The 20997-nt window shown below is 51.8% G+C and overlaps 3 protein-coding genes across 3 annotated transcripts in view; 2 read left to right on the top strand and 1 right to left on the bottom strand.

Annotated features, from left to right (window-relative positions):
• The window catches only part of HSPG2 (heparan sulfate proteoglycan 2), a 102106-nt gene extending 99367 nt beyond the window's left edge, over positions 1–2739 (top strand). Inside the window, exons 93-98 of the mRNA XM_079943184.1 lie at positions 129–204; positions 287–365; positions 491–561; positions 761–844; positions 1252–1355; positions 1502–2739. Coding sequence (XP_079799310.1) covers positions 129–204; positions 287–365; positions 491–561; positions 761–844; positions 1252–1355; positions 1502–1674 — 587 coding nt within the window. The 3' untranslated portion in view covers positions 1675–2739. The remainder of the gene's footprint in view (positions 1–128; positions 205–286; positions 366–490; positions 562–760; positions 845–1251; positions 1356–1501) is intronic.
• A 3770-nt stretch (positions 2740–6509) lies between these two features.
• On the bottom strand, positions 6510–12686 carry LDLRAD2 (low density lipoprotein receptor class A domain containing 2; the record flags this gene model as incomplete). The annotated part of the gene is given in 5 exon segments (XM_079900408.1): positions 6510–6580; positions 6583–6648; positions 9775–9789; positions 9792–10171; positions 12601–12686. Coding segments are annotated over 5 exon segments (618 nt in total).
• The window catches only part of USP48 (ubiquitin specific peptidase 48), a gene marked incomplete at its 3' end in the record, with an annotated part of 103634 nt that continues 92689 nt past the window's right edge, over positions 10053–20997 (top strand). Inside the window, exon 1 of the mRNA XM_079920849.1 lies at positions 10053–10170. The remainder of the gene's footprint in view (positions 10171–20997) is intronic.

Below are 20997 nucleotides of genomic sequence, written 5' to 3'. Positions count from 1 at the left end.
GGACTGCAGGTTCAGAGCCCTGCAGTAGTACAGGTCGGGGTGGAGGTGGGGGTCAAGGGCACCGATGCGGGATGGATACTCCATGCGGGTGAGCAGGTGTCCCAGCATCGCCCCCACTCCCCCGACAGATGCCCCCGGGCAGTACGGAGCCTACTTCTACGATGACGGCTTCCTCGCCCTCCCTGGCCGCATCTTCTCCAGGAGGTGAGAAGAGAGTCTGTGGGCCCAGGGTGGGGGACGGGAATCTGGGGCTTCTGCCCTCTCACCCACTTCCCCCGCACCGCAGTCACCCTGAGGTGCCCGAGACCATCGAGCTGGAGGTTCAGACCAGCACGGCCAGCGGCCTCCTGCTCTGGCAGGGCGTGGTAAGTGTGGACGTCCCGCCCAGGATCTCAGGGTTCCCAGCCCCCTGGTGGCCACAGGAGTGGGAGAGAGGAAGGAGGAGGCCACAGCTGTCGGTAGCCCCCGGAACCCTGTGCTTCTCTGGCAGGAGGTGGGAGAGTCCGGCCGAGGCAAGGACTTCATCAGTCTTGGGCTTCAGGATGGGCACCTTGTCTTCAGGTGGGTCCTGGCACCCGACCCTTCCTCTCCCTTCCCTCAGCCCCCTTACCCTTCAGTGGCTTCCCCGCCGGTCAGCCCCATGGCCCCCCCAGCAAGAAGCTGCAGCGCCCAGTGCCCCAGCTGCACACCACCACCGCCGTCCCACACCCCCTCCAGTCCTGCCCCCTGCTCACACCCTCTTGGGCCTGTGTGACTGCAGCTACCAGCTGGGCAGTGGGGAGGCCCGCCTTGTCTCTGAGGACCCCATCAACGATGGCGAGTGGCATCGGGTGGTGGCGCTGCGGTAAGGGAGCCCCCCGGGCACTAGGGCGAAGGGCCCGGAGTCCTGGACTGGGACAGGACGCCCCCCGTCATGCGCAGGGAGGCAGGCATTGAGCTCTGGGGAGACAGAACGTGAAGCCAGGGTCAGGGGAGAGCCCGCCAGCCGGAGCACAGACTTCCAGGGCAGGACAGAACTCCATGGGGTGGGCGCACAAGCACCCTAGGGGCTGGATGAAGCCTGGGTGGGGTGCTAGGAAGTTGTGTTTGTGGGACCAGATCTCTCATCCAGCGGAGGGAGGGGGCAAGAAAGAACTCAGGGAGCGGGGTCACGCTGCTCTGACTGGAGTCTCTGTAGCAAAGGGAGGGGGCTCTCTGGGTTGAGAAGGACGGGGGATCGGTGGTGAGGGGCCTGACCCTGTTCCACTGCAGAGAGGGCCGGAGAGGCTCCATCCAGGTGGACGGAGAGGAGCTGGTCAGCGGCCAGTCCCCAGGCCCTAACGTGGCAGTCAACACCAAGGGCAGCATCTACGTCGGTAAGTCTTGAGCTCGGGCCTCGTGCAGGCCTGGGGCCGCTCCTCCAGGTCGGGGAGGGCCAGGGGCTCCGGCAGAGGTAGAGCACGGGGCCTTCCTCCCCCCACCTCCTGGAGCTGACAGGCCCCGCCCTCTCCCTTCCCTGCAGGTGGAGCCCCCGACGTGGCGGTGCTGACCGGGGGCAGGTTCTCCTCGGGCATCACGGGCTGTATCAAGAACCTGGTGCTGCACTCTGCCCGGCCTGGCACCCCGCCTCCACAGCCACTGGACCTGCAGCACCGCGCCCAGGCGGGGGCCAACACGCGCCCCTGCCCCTCGTAGGCACTGCCTGCCCCACACGGACTCCCGGGCAGCGCCCCAGCCCCGCAGCGTCGACTATATTATTATTAATATTATTATTATGAATATTTTGTAAGAAACGGAGGCGATGCCACGCTTTGCTGCTACTGCCCTGGGCTGGACTGGAGGGTGGGCATGCCACCCCACACAGACACACCTGGGCAAAGCCACAGGCTGCTGGGCAGGGCGGGTTGCATGGGAGCAGGTGCCTCAAAGGGTCACCAGGACTTGGGGTCGGGCACGGTGGCTGAGCAGGCTCAGAACTGCCCCCACCAACAGAGCCCCCCGAGGTAGTGCTGGGCTGCCCGTTTCTTCAGCCCTTGGGCAGCCCTCATTTCTACAGGAGACAAACTCGGCTTCCAGCCTGGAGCCTCACCAGCTACCCGGAGCCTCACCAGCTACCCGGAGCAGAGGGCATCGCATGGCCTTCGCCACCCTCCTCCGGGTTGGGAAAGCTCTTTAGTGCTAACTGTGGTGCAAAAGGCAGCTCACCCCTGGGCAGGCAGCCCCCAGCCCTGCCAGCCCATGTCCCAGCACCCCTCCACCTCCGCCTAGCCAGCCAGGCCACCGGCCCCTGGCAGCCTCCCCCCTCCCACCAAGCCCTCCTGGCCTGCATCCCTCCCACCCCACACCTAGCCCAGGGCCCCTGCCCTGAGGGGCTGCAAGGGAAAGCCCACCTCAACTCTTACCAGGAGCTGCTACAGGCAGAGCCCAGCACTGAGAGTGTCTCCCTGCCTGCACCAGGCCACGTCCCCCCACTGATCTGGAAGTGAAGGCCCAGGGCACATGGGGGGAGGAGAGCATTGGTGGTCGGAAAGAGTTAATGCCTTGGGTAGGGGAGCGGGGACTCATGACTGGGAGGGACAGGAAGGGGGCGTGACAGCCCTGCCCCATCTGTGGGAGCCCCAGGGCCCAACTGGGGGCAAGCGCCCTCCCCACCAGCAACCCCCAGAGGTGGGTCCGGGACGCCTGGCCTCTGTGTCCTAGAAGGGACCCTCCTGTGGTCTTTATCCTGATCTTTCTTAATAAACGGTGCTATCCCCGCCAGGGCTGTCTCCTGTGTCTTTGGCTACGACTGGACCCGTGGTACCTGAGGGTGGGCCAGGATGGAGCAAAGCAGGGCAAGTGAGGTCCGGGCGTGAAGCAAGGCAGCTTCAGGGGAGCGAGGCCCCTACTCCCTGCCCTTCACTGATCCAGCCGAGTGCCAGTCACCATGCAAGTTGCAGGGTCAGCTGCCTCCTGTGGCCTTCACCATGACCCTGTGAGGCCCCCATGCCCCCATTTTCCAGAGGGGCAGACTGAGTCTCGGAGGGTTATATGATCTGCCCAAGGTTAGACAGCCCTGTGGGGGGTGGGGGCAGAACCCGGGGACTATCTGACCCCAGAGCCCACTCTCCTTCCTCTGATGCCCACAGCCTCTCTAAGGATGACCCCCCTGACCTGGCTCACTCAGCCGCAGGCCCCCAGGGGCCACCTGGCCAGGACGTGTGTAACAGATGGTGCACACCACCAGCCCCCCAAGCCAGCCGGCTGGAGGAGCAGCAGCTCCAGAGGAGGCCCACGAGGAGGCCAGCGCCACCCCCGCGGCTGGAGGCCTGTAGAAAGAAAGAGCACTCAGGCCTCAGCCTGGGCCAGCTGCCCCCACCCATCACTGGAGAGGGACAAGTGTGATCTCGGCGGAAGGAGCGGCAGCAGGTGATAACCAAGAGCCATCTACCTTCCGGAGCGGCTTCCTGTCGTGCAGGGTCCCGGCGTGCTGGGGGGCTCCTCTCAGCTGCCATCCCCAGGGGGCCCACAGACCCGAGAGCTGGGGGAAGAGTCAGGGGCCCGGAGGTACCATCATCCGTACTCCCTTCCTGGCTGGGCACCGGAGAGGGACCGGCAGTGGCAAATAACAGCTCTAACACACTGAGATCTGCCCCTTGCAGGGTATGATTATGTCTCGTTTAATCCTCCCCAAACCTCTTAGTGTTAGTATTTTTATTTCACAGATAAGAGAAGTGAGGCACAGAGAGGTTAAGTCACTTGCCCAGATCACACAGCTGGAAGTGACAGGGGCGGACTTGAACTCACAGTCTAGCTCCAGGGGCTGGGGTGGATGAACGGAGCTACTTCTCAAGGAGTGATGCTGTACTGAGCATTTTCTCTGCACTGAGAACCATGCTCTGCGCTGGGCCCTTCACCCACAGGGTTTCACTTAAAGTTCATGACAAATCTGAGAGGGTAGGTTTATCATCCCCAGTTTACAGATAAGGAAACGGAGACAGAGAGAGGTTCATTCTTCCACTCATCTGATGAGTATTTTTCAGTCACCTGCTACTGTACCCCAGGCATTGCTCTAGGGACTGGGGGATATGACAGTGAGCAAAACAGACAAAAAGGCCCCCATGGAGCTGGCGTTTTAGGGCGAGGCAACACAAAACACAAATTCCACCATGTGTCAAATGGAGACAGGAGCTCCGAGGGAAAGTCAAGCAGGGCAGGAGGGACAGGGCGCGCTGGCGAGGGGCAAGGTTGCTAGTTTTCTTTCAATTGTGGTAAACTCTACAAAACAAAATGTACCATTTTAACCGTTTTTAAGGACAGTTCCGTAGTGTTAAGTCCATTCATATTGTTGAGCAACCATCAACACCATCCGTTCTCAGGACTGTTTTCCTCTCATAAAACTGGAACTCTGTACCCATCGTGAATAACTCCCCATTTCCCCCCCACAGCCCCCAGCGACCATCATTCTGCTTTCCGTCTCTTTGAGTTCTCTGGATGTCTCATATACATAGAATCACATAGTATTCGTCCTTCTGTGACTGGTTTATTGCAGTCAGCATAATGTCCTCAAGGTTCATCCATGTTGTAGCATGTGTCGGCATTTCCTTCCTTTGTAGGGCTGAACGATATTCCATTGTGTGGACGTACCATGTTTTGTTTACCTGTTTTGCTTTCAATGGACACAGGGCTGCTTTTCGTGTTTTTTTTTTTTGGCCGCACAGCTTGTGGGATCTTAGTTCCCCGACCAGGGAACCCGTGGCCCCTGCAGTGGAAGCGCAGAGTCCTAACCACTGGACTGCCCAGGGAAATCCCAGGGTTGCTATTTTTAAACAAAGGGGTAAGGAAAGAGCTCATGGAGAGGGTGAGGGTTAAGTCAAGACCTGCAGAAGGCAAAGGAATGAGCATGTGAACCTCTGGGAAAAGCCTTCCAGGTAGAGGAAAGAGCTAGTGAGAGACCAGAGGCAAGAGCGTGGAAGGAGCTGCCAGGGGCCAGAGTGGAGGAGCTGTTGGAGCAAGCGAGCAGGTGGGAGGTGACGGGCCAGGTCACTCAGGGCCTGGGGGCCCCTGGGAGGCTTGTGTGGGCTGAGTGAGGAGTGAGGAGGGTCCTGCACACGGGAGTGATGCGATCTGACTTAGTGTTTTAAAAGGCTCCTCGGGAATTCCCTGGTGGTCCAGCGGTTAAGACGCCACGCTTCCACTGCTGGGGGCCCAGGTTCAATCCCTGGTCCGGGAACTAAGATCCCGCAAGCCGAGGGGTGCGGCCAATAAAATGCTCCCCTGGCAGGAGAGCTTAACTCCCTGCTAGTGTGTGGGCTGCGCGTGATGACTTCCTCCCAAAGAGGGCGGTGTGGAGAGAGGAGACAGAGTAACAGCGGAGAAGCGGACAAACACAGCCTCAACCCGGTGACCAAGGCCAACATCAACATCCGTGGACCGTGTTGGGCAGTGATCGCGTTGGTCTGGCCTGGTGTGCACTTGACCTCTGGGATCTTCCTCCTCATAACCCACGACTGCAGTCTTATCATGAGGAAAACATCAGATTAATTCTGACAACACTGATGGCTTGGTTATGGGCTGAGAGGGAAAAGGGAGTAAAGGACCACTCAACCATTTGGGCCTGAACAACTGGAATTCAAAGCGGCCACTGAGTGAGAAGGGGACACGGGTGAGAAGCAGGACGCAGGGCAGGCTGTGGATCATGAGTTCAGTTTGGGGCAAGTTAAGTGTGAGACCCGCCTGCACAGCCACGTGGAGATGTCAGGTGGGGAGGTGGTTATATAACTAGTGTTCAAAGACGAGTCCAGCTGGCGATACGGTATAAAGGAGAACGAGGGGGGAACGGGTGTGGCAGCTGGAGGAGAGGACATAGGGCCCGGGCCTCTGCGCACAGAGCATAGTGTCAGGGAGGACCCTGAGGAGTGCCTGGGGAGGAGAGAGTGTGGGCTCCCGGGAAGCTGGGTTTTACCCCTCAGCCAGGTGCATTTTTGCAGCGAACAACCTGTTCAACAGGACATGGCAACCCTGACTGGGAGTGGGGCATGTCCAGATTCCTAAGAAGGATAATCAGGGGTGACCTAGTCTGGTCCCCTCTGTCCATCCACAGAGGTCATTCCTGGTTATGTCACTCAGTGACTCTATGACCTTGGGCAAGTCATTTCTCCTCCCTAGGCCTCAGTTTCCCCATCTATAAAATGTGGGAGTCAGGCTGGATCAATGGTTTTCAAAGTCTTGAAGGTCAAACTCAAGTCTCTCAGTGGGACATCAGTCAGCCGCGGCCCAGGCCTCCCACGTCCAGTTAAGTAGGGCATCTCTCCTTGTGATGTCTGGGGCCTCTGCAAGGCTCTGTGTAGGAAAAGCTTCCACCACTGAAACGACATTTGGAAGCAGCTGGATTCGATCACCATTTGAGCTCTAACATCCTCTGGTCCTCAGGCAGTCTGGTCTGATTGGATTCGCCACTACTGTGCTTCACCTCATCCTCTCCTGCCGCACCCGTGCCTCCGACCTCCAGCTTCTAACCCAGCTGCTCAGCAGGACCCAAGCCACACCTGTCACTGACCGCTGCAGTTAGCTGCTGGCCAAGAAGGCTGGTCACTGCCATCGCCACAGTTGTCCGTGCCCGGGGATCGCACACCAGCCTCGGGGGGACGCACCGGCTGTTCTGACATCGGAAGTAGGCACAACAGCATCCTGGGGCTGAGAGGGGAGGCACGACGAGGATGCTGAGCACCGCAGAATGTTTGGCCCTATGGGGAGGGGATGCGGGAGGTGTGAGCAGGAGGGGCTGTCTCCATGTGCGTGCAGATGAGAGTACGGATGAGGCAGGTGCATGATCATAAAGATGATGGTGGGGACGGGGATGATGATGGCAGCTAACGTTTATTGAGCTCCTTCCAAGCCAGGCGTGGTTCACATCCCAGCTCATTAAGTTCTCACATTAACCCTGTAGGGTCAATACTATCAATCCCATTTTAGAGATGAGAAGACCGAGGCACAGGGAGGTTAGGTCACTAGACCAAGGCCACACAGCTTGTATCTAAGCAGCAGGATAGGAATTCAGCCCCATGCTCATGAGCACTGTGGCACCCAGTGTGTGTGTGTGTGTGCACGTGTGCATGCACGCAGCCTATGGTAGCCCAGCAACCTGAACACGCCAAGCTCATCCCGGCTCGTGGCACTGCACCTGCCATCAGCCCTGCCCGTAACTGCATGGCTTGCTCCCCTCAGGTCTCCACTCAAATGTCATCATGTTGGAAGGCCTGCCCTCACCTCCACGTGAGAACAGCACACCATCCCTCCCCCACCACCCCTTTATCCGGATTTGGGTTCCTCTGCAGCACTTACCACCTCTGCAGATTATGGATTTGATTGGTTCTTTGTTTATGGTCTGCCTCCCCCACTAGAATGTCAGCTCAAATGGGGCAGGGACTTCTCTCTCTTTCACTGCTGCATGTATCCCTGGAGCCTAGAACAGCACCTGGCACAAGGGCAGGTACTCAATCTTTGTTAAATGAATGAATAGGCACACAGGTGAGAGAAGGGTATGACTTGGTGCACAGGGTGTGGCAGACAGGTTGGCTTGCCCAGCACCCCATTCTGTGGAGAAAAGCTGGTTCAGGGGGGACTGACCAATACCATGGCTCAGAGGTGGACATGGGGATCAGAGCATTCCATTCCTGGCCCCGGGAACAGACACATGGCCCATGTGACTAATCAAATTTGGCCCCGAGGACTTTTGCTAGAACCATAAGAAAAGATCTTCGCGGTTCCCTGGCAGTCCATTGGTTAGGACTCAGCTCTTTCACTGCTGGGGGCCCAGGTTCAATCCCTGGTCAGGAACAGAGATCCTGCAAGGCACTCGGTGCAGCCAAAAAAAAAAAAAAAAGTGAGAGAGAGAGAAAAGATCCTCGCTCTTTATTTCACTGAGATGAGAGTTATAAGGGGGACTGTGGGCTTGGAGCTGCAGGGTCACCTTGCTGCCAAGTAGAAAGAGGGACTGGAGCTGCCTGAGATGGAAGCCAAACAGACCCAGTGCAATGCAAAGGGAGAGAACAAAGAGATAGAGCCCAGGTGGCATTCCTTGATCTCCTGAATCCAGCTATACCTGAACGAACACCTTAATATCCCAGTTATAGGAGCCCCCCCAAATTCTCCTTTGGCTTAAGCCGACTTGACTTGGGGTTTTTTCATGTGCAAATGAATGCTCTGATTTATAAAAGATGTGCAGGGGTAAGAGTGAATATCTATGAGAGAGAAAACACAAAGAGTAATCCAAGTAAAAAGTGGTGAAAAGCGATCCAAGGAAGCCAGAGTTGTGACAGGGCTTCGCCACTGCCGCCTGCTTTCGAGTCCAACCCTGCTGAACACACAGCAGCCGCAACATGCTTGGCTGGTACCTCACGGAAGGTGAGAAAGGGAGGGAGGGAGGAAAGGAGGGAGGGAGGGGTTGATTTCCAGTTAGCCTGTGAGATCTGCTTGCAAAACAATATAATAGGACCCTTGGCACGCTACAGCCAGGAGCCAGAAAGGGGAACCCAGGCACCATCAGTCATGGCCCCAAAGACACACATGAGACAGCAGGGGGTGCTCTCTGACCAGCTCAGGTTGAAGGGCCGTCCGGGGCCTGGCATGTCGAGGTCCAGCTCCTGGTGAACCTGTGTTGGCTCTCAGAGGCCCCCCTGTTCTTGCCTTGAAGTGCTCACAACCCCATGTTTGTTTTGTTTTGTTTTGTTTCTTTGCGGTACGCGGGCCTCTCACTGTTGTGGCCTCTCCCGTTGCGGAGCACAGGCTCTGGACGCGCAGGCTCAGCGGCCACGGCTCACGGGCCCAGCCGCTCCACGGCATGTGGGATCTTCCCGGACCGGGGCACGAACCCGCGTCCCCTGCATCGGCAGGCGGACTCTCAACCACTGCGCCACCAGGGAAGCCCCAAACCCATGTTTAATTCTCCAGTCTGGACATTTTGCCAGCGAGGGCGATGATGCTTCTCCGAGGTTTTGGAAACTTCTGGGCTTTGGCAGCTCCTCTGCTGAAACATCAGTGAGTGTCTTCAGTCCTGGGGAAACCTGCTGGGACTAAAGCCTTGACTCAGTTGGAGCAGAGGACAAACTCTAGCAGTTAAAGCCCAGCTCCTCCACCTCTGGGCTGGGAGTCCTGTGCTGCTTCATTCAACCTCTCCAAGCCTGTTTCCCATCAATAAATACGAGGATATGAGCACTGGCCCAGCAGAGCTGCTGTGAGAACAGATGGGATCTGGCATGAGAAGGGCCACAGGCAGCGCTCAACGAGGGATTATTATTCTCAGTTCCCTTTCCTTGCCTAAGTGGGTTTCTGTCACTTACAGCCACCAGAGTCCCAACTCTCGGCCCCTCTGCCATCGGGTGGACCCAGGACAGAGAAGCCAGTGTGCAAACATGAGAGTGTGTGAGTTGCACGGCAGTGTGCAAAGTGGTATTGTGTACGATGAGGTGTGCATGATGTGAACCGTGTGTGGGAGAGAGTGTACAGTACGCCAGGCCTGTGGGTTGGGTGTTTCAGTGTGTGTGGTGCAGGTGGGTGTGCCAGGTGTGTGTACGAGGTGTGAGTTGCGCACAGGTACAGTGTGTGTGAGTGGGGTGGGTGCTGGAGTGTGAGGTGTGTGAGCATGTGGGAATCGTGTGGGAGTGGGAGCTGTGTGTGAACAGCTGTGGTCCGTGCATCCATGGAAGTCAGGTTTATGGGGTTGGCTCTTTGGGTCTGGACCACCCCTTCCTGAAGCCCCTGACCCTGCCGCCAGGCCCCAGCCCCCGCCCTCTCTCAGGACCAGCCCGCACCCACCCAACCGGAAAGAGAGACTTCGCCTACGAAGGTGACCAGGCGCAGGCCCAGGAAGTCCCCGGAGGACGCCACCGGCCCAGTAATGGTCAGGCCGCAGAACCGGGCCCCCAAGGGCCATGGCGCCCCCGGTGGGCCCTCGTAGAACTGCAGGTAGGACCCGGGTGCGCAGGGGTCCTCCGGCGCCGGCGCCGGGGAGGAGGTGTTGGGCGCCGCCGGGGTCAGGCTGTAGACCAGGAAGAAGCGGAACTGGAAGCGGATCCTGTCGCCGGGGGTCGCCGCCCGCATCCAGAGCCTGCTGTCGGTGTCCGGGGCCACGAAGTAGAAGCGGCGCGACGCGGAGTGCGGGTGTAGCAGCAGCCCGTCCGCCTGCCACGTCCGGCCGCACAGGTCCACCAGGTAGGCTGCGGCGAAAAGCACCGTCCCTGGAACCACGCGGTCCCCTTCCAAGCCTGGCCCTGCCTTCTGCCCGCTGTGTGACCCCCGAGTGAGTCACTCAGGCTCTCTGAGCCTCAGTCTTCTTGTCGGGAAAATGGGGATGATTGAGCAATGTCAGAATTTTTGTGAGGATTAAAAAATGTAATTCAAGTCCTCAATCTCGTATTCAAAAACCCTAGGATGTGTTTCAGAATTTTTCAGGTTTTAGAAAGATATATAATATGTTGCAGCCCCAAATGGAGTCTGCCACAGCCCTCCACGATCAAACACATTTTCTAGAGCGATTGCACAGAACATTTACCCTAAGTAGGACAAATACAGACTGTAAACAGCCTCCTGTCAGTTCAGGTCAGGTGTTGCCAGTTAGTTAGCTAAGAACAAATTTTGGTTGTCAGAGCTTTTCATATTTTGTAGTGGAAACTAAAGGATTGTGGACGTGTATGGGTTCAGTGCTTAGGGTAGTGCCTGGCATTTAATGAGCATCACGGAAGTGTTATTCAAGGATGGGGGAGGGAATTTCCTGGCCTTCGCTCCAGTGGTTAGGACTCCGCACTCTCACTGTGGAGCGCCCAGGTTCAATTCCTGTTCGGGAAACTAAGATCCCACAACCCTCGCAGTGCAACCAAAAATAAAAGGATGGGGGAGACACGGTTGGGCACCTGCCCAGCCAACAGGCATTCCGTTTCTCCTTGCTAAGAGAAACTTAATTCCCCTCAATTATCAGAGAGCCCCCCTGGTCTTTGGCCTAAACCAAGCCTTGTAATCCTAATTCCATTTGCCAGGTTTAGGGATTGGCCTGTGAATTGATTCTGGCCAATGAGATTTAAGGAGAGGTTTGCTGAGCGTTCCTGGGAAAGGTTTTCTTCCCTGATTTAAAAAAAAAAAAAAAAAAAAGGAGGGAGAGCTGTGTGATGAGGAGCCCCTTTTTCTTCCTGCTTTTGAAAGCTATTGACTGAGGATGCGACGCCCAGAGCTGCAGCAGGTATCTTGCCAGGATGAGGTCATGAGAATTATGGAGGAGCCCTGACATGGGTGAGCTGCTGAATTAACCATTTCTGGACTCATCTATGGCCTCTCTTCTTAAGTGGAATAATAAATGTCCTTATGGTTTGTTTGTTGTTATTTTTTTAATTTTTTTTTTTGTTGCGGTACGCGGGCCTCTCGTTGCTGTGGCCTCCCCCATTGCGGAGCACAGTCTCCGGACGCGCAGGCTCAGCGGCCATGGCTCACGGGCCCAGCCGCTCCGCGGCATGTGGGATCTTCCCGGACCGGAGCACGAACCCGCGTCCCCTGCATCGGCAGGCGGACTCTCAACCACTGCACTACCAGGGAAGCCCTGTCCTATGGTTTAAGCTCTGTTTAGTCTGGTAACTGTTACTTACAACCCAAAACATCCTCACTGGTACAGGGTTGTTGTGAGGATTAATGAGATGACGTATAAGTACTCAAACCATCTGATTTTTGTAAGGATAGAAGGAGAACAAGACGTGGCTTTTCTGGTGCATGGTAGGGGCACCGGTGGTGCTTGAGGACAAGCCGGGATGTGGGTCTTCGGGGGAGAAATTCTCCGTTAGGACTCAGGATGTGGGAACATCTTCTCATATCTGTGCAGACCTACTAAAGCCAGAACCTGCCCTGGAGGCACGCGGGACAGGCGGAGGTTCAGAGAGTGGGTGAACGAGCACCTTCTATGAGCTGGGCACTGTCTATGTGTCTTGCATGGTTTATCTCACCTTATATGCACAATAATAATAGTCCCTTAAGGCAGCAGTCCCCAACCTTTTTGGCACCAGGGACTGGTTTTGTGGAAAACAATTTTTCCACAGAAGGGGGTCGGGGGGTGGGGATGGTTCAGGTGGTAATGCTAGTGACGGGGAGCGACGGGGAACAACGGGGAGTGACAGGGAGCGACGGGGAGCGGCAGATGAAGCTTCGCTCTCTTGCCCACCACTCACCTCCTGCTTTGAGGCCCGGTTTCTAGCAGGCCGCGGACTGGCCCTGGGGGTTGGGGACCTCTGCCTTAAGGGGCAAGGGCCTATTATTCTTTCCATTTTACTGCTGAAGAAACCAAGTCTTAGACAGTGGAAACAGTAATGTCAAGGGTGTGTGTGTGAACGCAGGGCCGTCTGACTCCAAAGCCCACAGTGTTTCCCGGTGCCAGGCTGCCCCACCCGCCCCCAGACACCTGCTTCTGGGTGACTTGGAGCTCCAGCCACCCAGAGGGGTGGGGGTGGACTTGAGGGTGCCAGCCAAGACCAGGCACAGGGTTTCCCAGTGTCCCCCAACTCAAGGGATCCCAGCTCATCAGGGTGAGTGCTGATTGAGGAAACACAATCTCAAAGGGTGGTGGGACCTGAATCTCCTGCCTGCCCCAGCCAAGCTACCTTGTACTCCCCTGTGTGCAGAGCAGACGCAGTCAGGGCAGTTGCCCCCAGCAGGAGCAGCCTTTGGGGCAGCTGCAGAGGACAGGCTTCCATCCAGGCCCTCCTGTGCCCAGCGATGGGGAAGACCTGCAGAATCTTCAGTTGAGGGTCTTTGGGGAGGCTGGGGTATAGGGGCCTGGTTAGGCCAGTGGAGGGATTGGCAGGACACAGAGAGCAAGGGAGGCAGGTACGCCAGCTCCTCTGGTCTCTTCAGTGATGTTTGTGCTCCCTGTTCCAGATCCTTCTTCAGATCAGGATTGTGTCTAGGGTTGCCATGGAGATGTGGGACTGGGGCTGGAGCCTGGGGAGAGAAGGCGGGGAGGATGTCTGCTCATCCCCTGCCAGACAGGAACCAGGAAACTCAGATCCGGTTCAGCCACAGGGCTTCTGGGAGGGGGACCCACAGCCTCAGAGAGCTGCTGCCTTCCTGGAGAAGTTGGCATTTTAGGGCTGAGCTTAAGGGAGGCCCAGGACATCAAAGGCCCTCTCTGAGGGCCTAGAGAGACAGCAAGTGGTGAATGAGCACTGGCCCAGGAGTCTGTTCTATTTTACAGACAAAGTATTCCTGCCTCAGGACCTTTGCCCTCACCGTTCCTCCACCTGGGGTGCTCCTCTCCCATGGAGGTCCATGGCTGGCTTCTCCGGCTCACTCAGATTCCGAGCTCACATGTCACCTGCTCAGACCACATTTCCCTGACCACTTCTCAGTCTGAATTAGTGTTCTCCCTCCCTGTCACTCAGTCCCATGTCCACGAATTTATCTCAGCACTCACTGGAATTACTTTGCTTATTTATATCTATCTTGTATGTACTGTCCTTTGACCGCCCCCTACCCACTAAAATTGTGTTCTGTGAGTGTCTTGTTGTTCTCTGAAGCCCTAGGTCATAGAACAGTGCCTGGCACAGAGCAGGCATCCAGGAAATAAGAACGAATGTGTGGGGACTTCCCTGGTGGCATAGTGGTTAAGAATCCACCTGCCAATGCAGGGGACACGGGTTCGAGCCCTGGTCTGGGAAGATCCCACATGCCGCCGAGCAACTAAGCCTGTGCGCCACAGCTACTGAGCCTGCGCTCTAGAGTCTGCAAGCCACAACTAGAGCTCACGTGCCACAACTACTGAAGCCCACGCACCTAGAGCCTGTGCTCCTCAGCAAGAGAAGCCACCGCAGTGAGGAGCATGCGCACCGCAACGAAGACCCAACGCAGCCAAAAATAAATAAATAATTTTTTAAAAAAGAAAAGGGACGAATGTGTGACGTTGAGCAAATGACCTCCCTTTTTTCTGGGTTTTACTTCCCCATGTGTAAAAGGAAGGGCTTGGGCCATTTCAGCCTTTTTCAAAACCTGTAATTAGTAGAACCATTTTTTTACAAAGGCATTATACATGGAACCTTAATATATAAAGCTGAAACTTTTCAAGTCTCAGTTTCCTTATCTGTAAAATGGAATAATGATAGTTCCAACTTTGTAGGTATATTGTAAAGGGTAAGTAACTCGATACCAGTGGCGTATCAAGTTACTTACTTAGAACAGTGTCTGTCACATAGTAAAGTGCGCAATGCACGTCAGGCTGATGATGACCCTTAATGTCATCATTATTACTTAAACAGAGGTCATGTATGTTTCAAGACGTCCCCACCTCAGACTTTGAGACACCACCTCAGAGTCTGAAGACTGTATGAGATGGTTAAAACCACTGGCCCTGCTGCTCTCTAATGCTCTTCTTTCTAGACCTGACATTTGATGCAAACTTGATACCCCACTGTGTGTGATGTCCAAGGCTAGGCCTTGGGGGACTTCTTTGGCAGGAGTGGATTTATCATGAAACTCTTGAAGCTGGCCGCTCTCCCTTCTGAGACGGACAACATTCTGCCTATGGAATGTGTATCTCTCTAAATAAACTTGATTTCACTTTAAAAGAGAAAGAAACTCGTGAAGCTTACCCATCAGGACATATTATTTGCATGAGATTATATATTTTTATAAAATTTACAAAATTAAGGTATTTCAACCACAGTCAATTCAGATCACTGTCTCTTTCCACCCCGATCTCCTCCATTGCACCTCTCTTCAGATGGTCACGGGCATTTTTGAAATCTGGCTAAGGGGAGGTGGCTTTGGGTTTGGGTTTGGGTTTGGGTTTGGGGGGGATATAATTATGGGGTCCTAGCTCCTTCCAGGTATAGGTTTATTATTTCTAATAAATGCCCCAGAATGCCTTCCAGTAGTCCTCCTCATGCCCTCTATGCTGTGATATGTTGTGATATGAAGGTGCAGAATCAGAGACCATTCATTATGACTGGCCTCCCTGGTGTGAGGGTATTGGAGGAGAAATAAGGTTGGAAACATATGAAGCCAGAAGCCAGTCTATGGAAAAGTCTTTCAAATCTTAAAGCTCACATATGTAAGAAATTTGATAGAGGTTATCCCAAGTTTAACAGTCCTTAAGAGAATAAATAATCTTACTAATAACGAATGGCAAAGCTCAAGAAAAAAAGTCTAAATGATCACTAATAAAAAACTAATTTTGGTCAATCATGCAAAAGGAAAGACTGACTTATCTTTCTAGTCCTGTTATAGAAAATATCATGTAGTGTTGTCTCAGAAATCATAAAAGGGTGTGCAGCCAAAAAAAGTAAGGAAAAAAGTATCATAGAAGAGGTTTAAGCAGTATTTTAATTAAAATGTGCTATTATTTTTAATTTATATTGTTCATAGTATTTGTCAGTTTTTTTGTTTTTCTTTTTTATTTATTTTTGGCTGTGTTGTTTCTTCGCTGCTGCACGCGGGCTTTCTCTAGTTGCAGGGGGGGGCTACTCTTTGTTGCGGTGAGTGGACCTCTCATTGCAGTGGCTTCCCTTTGTTGTGGAGCACGGGCTCTAGATGCGCGGGCTTCAGTAGTTGCAGCACGTGGGCTCAGTAGTTGTGGCTCACGGGCTCTAGAGCGCAGACTCAGTAGGTGTGGCACACGGGCTTAGTTGCTCCACAACATGTGGGTTCTTCCCAGACCAGGGCTCAAAACTGTGTGCCCTGCATTGGCAGGCAGATTCTTAACCACTGCACCACCAGGGAAGTTCCTGTCTGTTTTTTAAACTTTAAAAGTTGTTGGACATGGAAGCAACTTAAGTGTCCATCAACAGATGAATGGATAAAGAAGATGTGGTGTATATACAAATGGAATACTACTCAGTCATAAAAAAGAATGAAATAATGCTATTTGCAGCAACATGCATGGACCTAGAGATCATCCTACTAAGTGAAGTATGTCGGAAGGAGAAAGACAAATACCATATGGTATCACTTATGTGTGAAATCCAGAATATGACACAAATGAACTTATCTCCAAAACAGAAGCAGACTCACAGACAGAGAACAGACTTGTGGTTGCCAAGGGGGAGGGAGGAAGGATGGAGTGGGACTTTGGGATTAGCAGATGCAAACTATTACATATAGAATCGCTAAACAACAAGATCCTACTGTATAACACAGAGAACTATATTCAATATCCTGTAATAAGTCATAATGGAAAAGAGTATGAAAAAGAATATATATATGTATGTATATACATATATATATATATATGTGAATCACTTTGCTGTACAACAGAAATTAACACAACATTGGAAATCAACTATACTTCAATAAAATACATTTTAGAAAAATAAAAATAAAAACTTTTGAATGTAAGAGTATTTGTGCTTCCTGACACTGGAAATGTCAGCATGAAGAACTTGCTTTGAGAGAAAAATAGTATTAATAAAAATGCTGTTTGGTCTAAAGCTCTTCACCCTAGTTAGCAAAAGGTGTGAATGGAACAGAATGGAATGGAATAAGTCTTCTGAGAAAGCAGAGCTTTTCTCTGGAGCTGTTTTGAAGGAGTAGTTGGGCAATTAGTACTTTTCTCAAAGATGCCAATCCTACTAAAACGCTCTGGGATTTGGGTTTAGAACATCTTATTTTCAGGCTTTATAAGCAGTTCCTGTTTTCCACTGTAACAGGTAGAAAGCTACACTGGCCTAATGGAAAGGCAGAGAGCATAATCGGAGCGTGAGGTTACATTTCACTGCCCGTGAAGCTTTGCTATTTTGTTGCTCAAGTTCTTTACCTCAGCTTTAAAAAATGAAGCATTATTATACTTTGTAAAATAGTGTTTGCCCCATGGTAAGACCTATAAGAAAGTTTACCATCTGCCTCAAATATTGTAATATGCATCTGTTATTCAGATTAATACATAGAACTAAATAGACATTTCCATTTGTAAGTAGCAGCAAATACACTGGTAGATGAAGTATGGAACCAATGAGCCAAATGTAAATTTTATTTTTCTTTCAGTACACAAAAGTGGTGTTGCTTTTCACAGTCAAACTAAACCAGTCAAAGTACCTTTTGTTGGTTTCCTAAAAGGACTAGAGAACAAACTGATGTATCTCTTCTTTGTTTGTTTGTTTTGGCTGTGCCACCTGACATGTGGGATCTTAGTTCCCTGACCAGGGACCAAACCCATGCCCCCTGCAGTGGAAGTGTGGAGTCCTAACCACTGGACAGCCAGGGAATTCACGACTGATGTATCTTTGCATTAAAAACCTCATGTAGGTTTTAAAAATATATATTGCTGGGATTTTTTTCTCATCCTGAATAAATATTCACTTTCAAATTTTTTTGTGTTTATAATTTCATATTTTTAAAGGGGGCCGTCAAAGTGTCTATGCTTCAGGACCCAAATAACCTGGCCCTCAGGGAGGTCATAGCCTGGTAGCAGCTTCAGATTAAACAAATAAATAAACATAAAAACAACCATTAAATAAATCCCAATCTTAACAGGAACATGAGGTAGCCTGGGAAGTCAGGAAATGCTTCCCAGAGAAGAGCATTTCTTTTTTTTTTTTTTTTTTAGAAGAGCATTTCTGACTTGGGCTCTGAAGGATGCATAGGAGTTTCCATGCAGAAACTGTGTTAAATGCAGTAATAGTAACTTCCTGGCCCCTTGACTGGGCTCTGTGCCTGAAACATCCCTACCTTTCATGAACTCCATGTCAACCTTTTCATATTTCTAGCAACCACTTCTTTTTTTTTTTTTTCTTTTTTACTTTTGGCTGTGTTGGGTCTTTGCTGCACACAGGCTTTCTCTAGTTGCTGCAAGCAGGGGCTACTCTTCATTGCGGTGCACAGGCTCTAGGTGCGTGGGCTTCAGTAGTTATGGCACGTGGGCTCAGAAGTTGTGGCTCACAGGCTCTAGAGCACAGGCTCAGTAGTTGTGACGCACGGGCTTAGTTGCTCCTTGGCATGTGGGATCTTCCCAGACCAGGGCTCAAACCCGTGTCCCCTGCATTGGCAGGCGGATTCTTAACGACTGCGCCACCAGCAAATCCCTAGCAACCATTTCTTAAGTGGTTGCAACACTCCAGTCACTGGCTGTAAGCTTGTCACATGCTTTATCACACATAATCGTCACAATGAACCTACAAAGAGGACACTCTTATGAGCCTCATTTAACTGGTGAGAAATCTGAGTGCAGATAATGATAATAAATAAGGTTGGTAGGTAAGGGGGGTACAGTATTCCCCCGGGTCCCATTTCCTAGCTGTGTAACCCGTAAGCAAGTGACTTAACCCCTCTGTGCCTCAGTTTTCTCATCTACAAATTGGAGACAATACTAAAGTATCCTACTGGATTGTTGGGAAGGTTAAATTAAAAGAAAAATGTAGGGCTTCCCTGGTGGCGCAATGGTAGAGAGTCCACCTGCCGATGCAGGGGACACAGGTTCGTGCCCCGGTCCAGGAAGATCCCATCCAGAGCCTGTGCTCCGCAACGGGAGAGGCCACAACAGTGAGAGGCCCGCATACCAAAAAAAAAAAAAGAAAGATGTAAATTCGTTTTTCAAATACCACTGACCTCTGTGTGAGGCATTGGAGATACTTCAGGGAACAAAATAAACAAAAATTCTACCCTTGTGGAACTTACATTCCAGAGAAGGATAAATGGGTAAAATGTATGATGTATTGAATAGTGATAAATATTAAGAAGAAAAAACATAAAGCAAGGCCAGGAGATGTGAAATGTCAGAGAGATGTTGAAATTTTGATAGGATAGCTTGGAAAGGCCTCGCAGAGAAGGGCCTTTTAAGTAAAGATCTGAAGGAGTGAGAGAGCCAGCCATGCAGTTCTTTGAAGAATATACTAGGCAGGGAGAATAGCAAGTGCAAAGGCCCTGAGGCAAGAGCATGCCTGACACAAGCAATAACAGTGTGGAGTGAATGCAGCAAAGGGGAGAGTGATAGGAGATAAGTCAGATCATGTAGGGCCCTAGAAGTCATTGTAAGAACTTTGGCTTTTTCTCTGAGATGAGAACCACTGGGCAAGGCCAGATGCTGCAGGACCAGATAGGAGACCAATTTAATAATAAGTCTAGAAATGATGGTGGCCTGGGGACTTCCCTGGCGGTCCAGTGATTAAGAATCTGCGCTTCCACTGCAGGGGGCATGGGTTCAATCCCTCGTTGGGGCACTAAGATCCCGCATGTCACGTGGTGCAGAGAAAGAAAGAAAGAAAGGAAGGAAGGAAGGAAGGAAGGAAGAAAGAAAGAAAGAAAAAAGAAAGAAAGAAAGGAAAGAAAGAAGGAAAGAAAGAAATGGTGGTGGCCTGGACCAGGATTGCAATAGGAAGAAGTAGTCAGATTCTGAACGAACATACTTTGAAGGTACAGCCAATAGGATCTGTTGACAGATTGGACTTGGAGTGTGAAGAAAAGAGATGAGTCAAGGAGGGTACCCTGGGATTTAACCTGAGCATCTGGAAGGATGGAGTTGCCATAAGTGGGAGGGGAAGAACTGTGAGAGGAGCAGGGTTGGGGGAGGATGAGTTCTGTTCTGGACACATTCAGACTGAGATGCCCATTTGACATTCCAGTGGAGAGGACAAGTGGAGGTTGGATCTCCAAGTCTGGAATTGAGGGGGGAAGTGCAGACCGGGCATACAATGTTGGGAGTAGCCAGCACATGAAAAATACGTAAAGCCACAAGATGGGGCAAGAGAGCCACAGGAGTGAGCATAGAAAGAGAAGAGGAGGACCAAATAGGTTGGACAGTGCCCAACCCTTCCGGGGTATTTAGCAGGTACGCATGGTTCTGGAGGAAATGTCCACTAGGGGGCAGTCAATACCAAGACGAGGATGAGGAAACTTGTGTACCCTAGAAACTGCCCCTGGGAGGTGGCAGTACGCCATTCAGCTTAGGGGCTGGGGATGGTGGCAGCTCACCAAGAAACCAAGTACTCAGCATCTTGAGACTGAGGCTTTGGTCACTTCACTACATGTTCAGGTAACTCTAGAGAAGGACCGTTGTCCCCACCAATCAATGCACTCTTATTGTGTACAATAGGTCAGCCAGACTGGATCATCTCCAAGGGCTCTCTCCCCTCAGACCTTCCTTGAGTCCTGGATATGGGCTGACATTCCTACACCAAGGCTGTCACATCTCATCTGCCACATTCTTTTTTTTTTTTTTTTTTTTTAACATCTTTATTGGGGTATAATTGCTTTACAATGGTGTGTTAGTTTCTGCTTGCCACATTCTTTATGCAACTTACAGTTTGATAAGCTACTAGTGAATAACTATTCATTGTTGCCAGTTCCAAGTCTGGTGCTTTGAATACCTTCACTCTAGAAAAGCCCTGAGACAGGTATAATCATCTCCTTTTATAGACTAGGAAGCCAAATGCAGCGAGGTTAGAGGCCTTGTTCAAAGTAGCCCCAGAAATGGGAGGCAAAGTTAGGTGCCCATTTTCAAGGGGCTCCAGACCCCATTCTCTTCCTAGTATATCATCCCACTTTGACCTTGAGTCCAAAAGTACCTGGCCCTGTACTAGGAGCTGAGTTAAAGAGGTAAAGGACACACCTCTGCCCTTAAGCAGCTCAGAGCCTAGTAGGCACAAAAAACAGAAGTACACTTCAGCATTATAAGAGACAGGGCCATGGAAACAGAGAGGAGGGAACACAGCCTGCTCTGGAGCAGAGAATACGGAGAATACTAAAACTAACGAGTTTTAATAAAGTGAATAAATAATAATAATTAACATTATAATTAATGATAAGTTATTCATAATTTATTGAGTGCGCTCTGTTTGCCAAGGACTTTTGTCATGTATTGGCCCATTTACTCTTCACAATAATGCCATGAAGAAGGTAGTATTATCATCCCCATTTTACAGATGAAGAAGGTGAGGCACAGGGGTGCTAAATATAACTAGGAAGTGGGGAAGCAGTCTGGCTTCCCAGAGGAGGAATTGTCTGAGCTGAAAGATGAAATGTGGATAGACCTAGGTGGATGAGGAGAGGCTCAACAGTGTTCCAGGCAGAAGGAGAAGTGTG

Source organism: Stenella coeruleoalba, assembly GCF_951394435.1.
Source record: "Stenella coeruleoalba genome assembly, chromosome: 1".
In the NCBI taxonomy this organism is placed as follows: Eukaryota; Metazoa; Chordata; class Mammalia; order Artiodactyla; family Delphinidae; genus Stenella; species Stenella coeruleoalba.
This window is presented reverse-complemented; position numbering and strand designations above follow the sequence as displayed.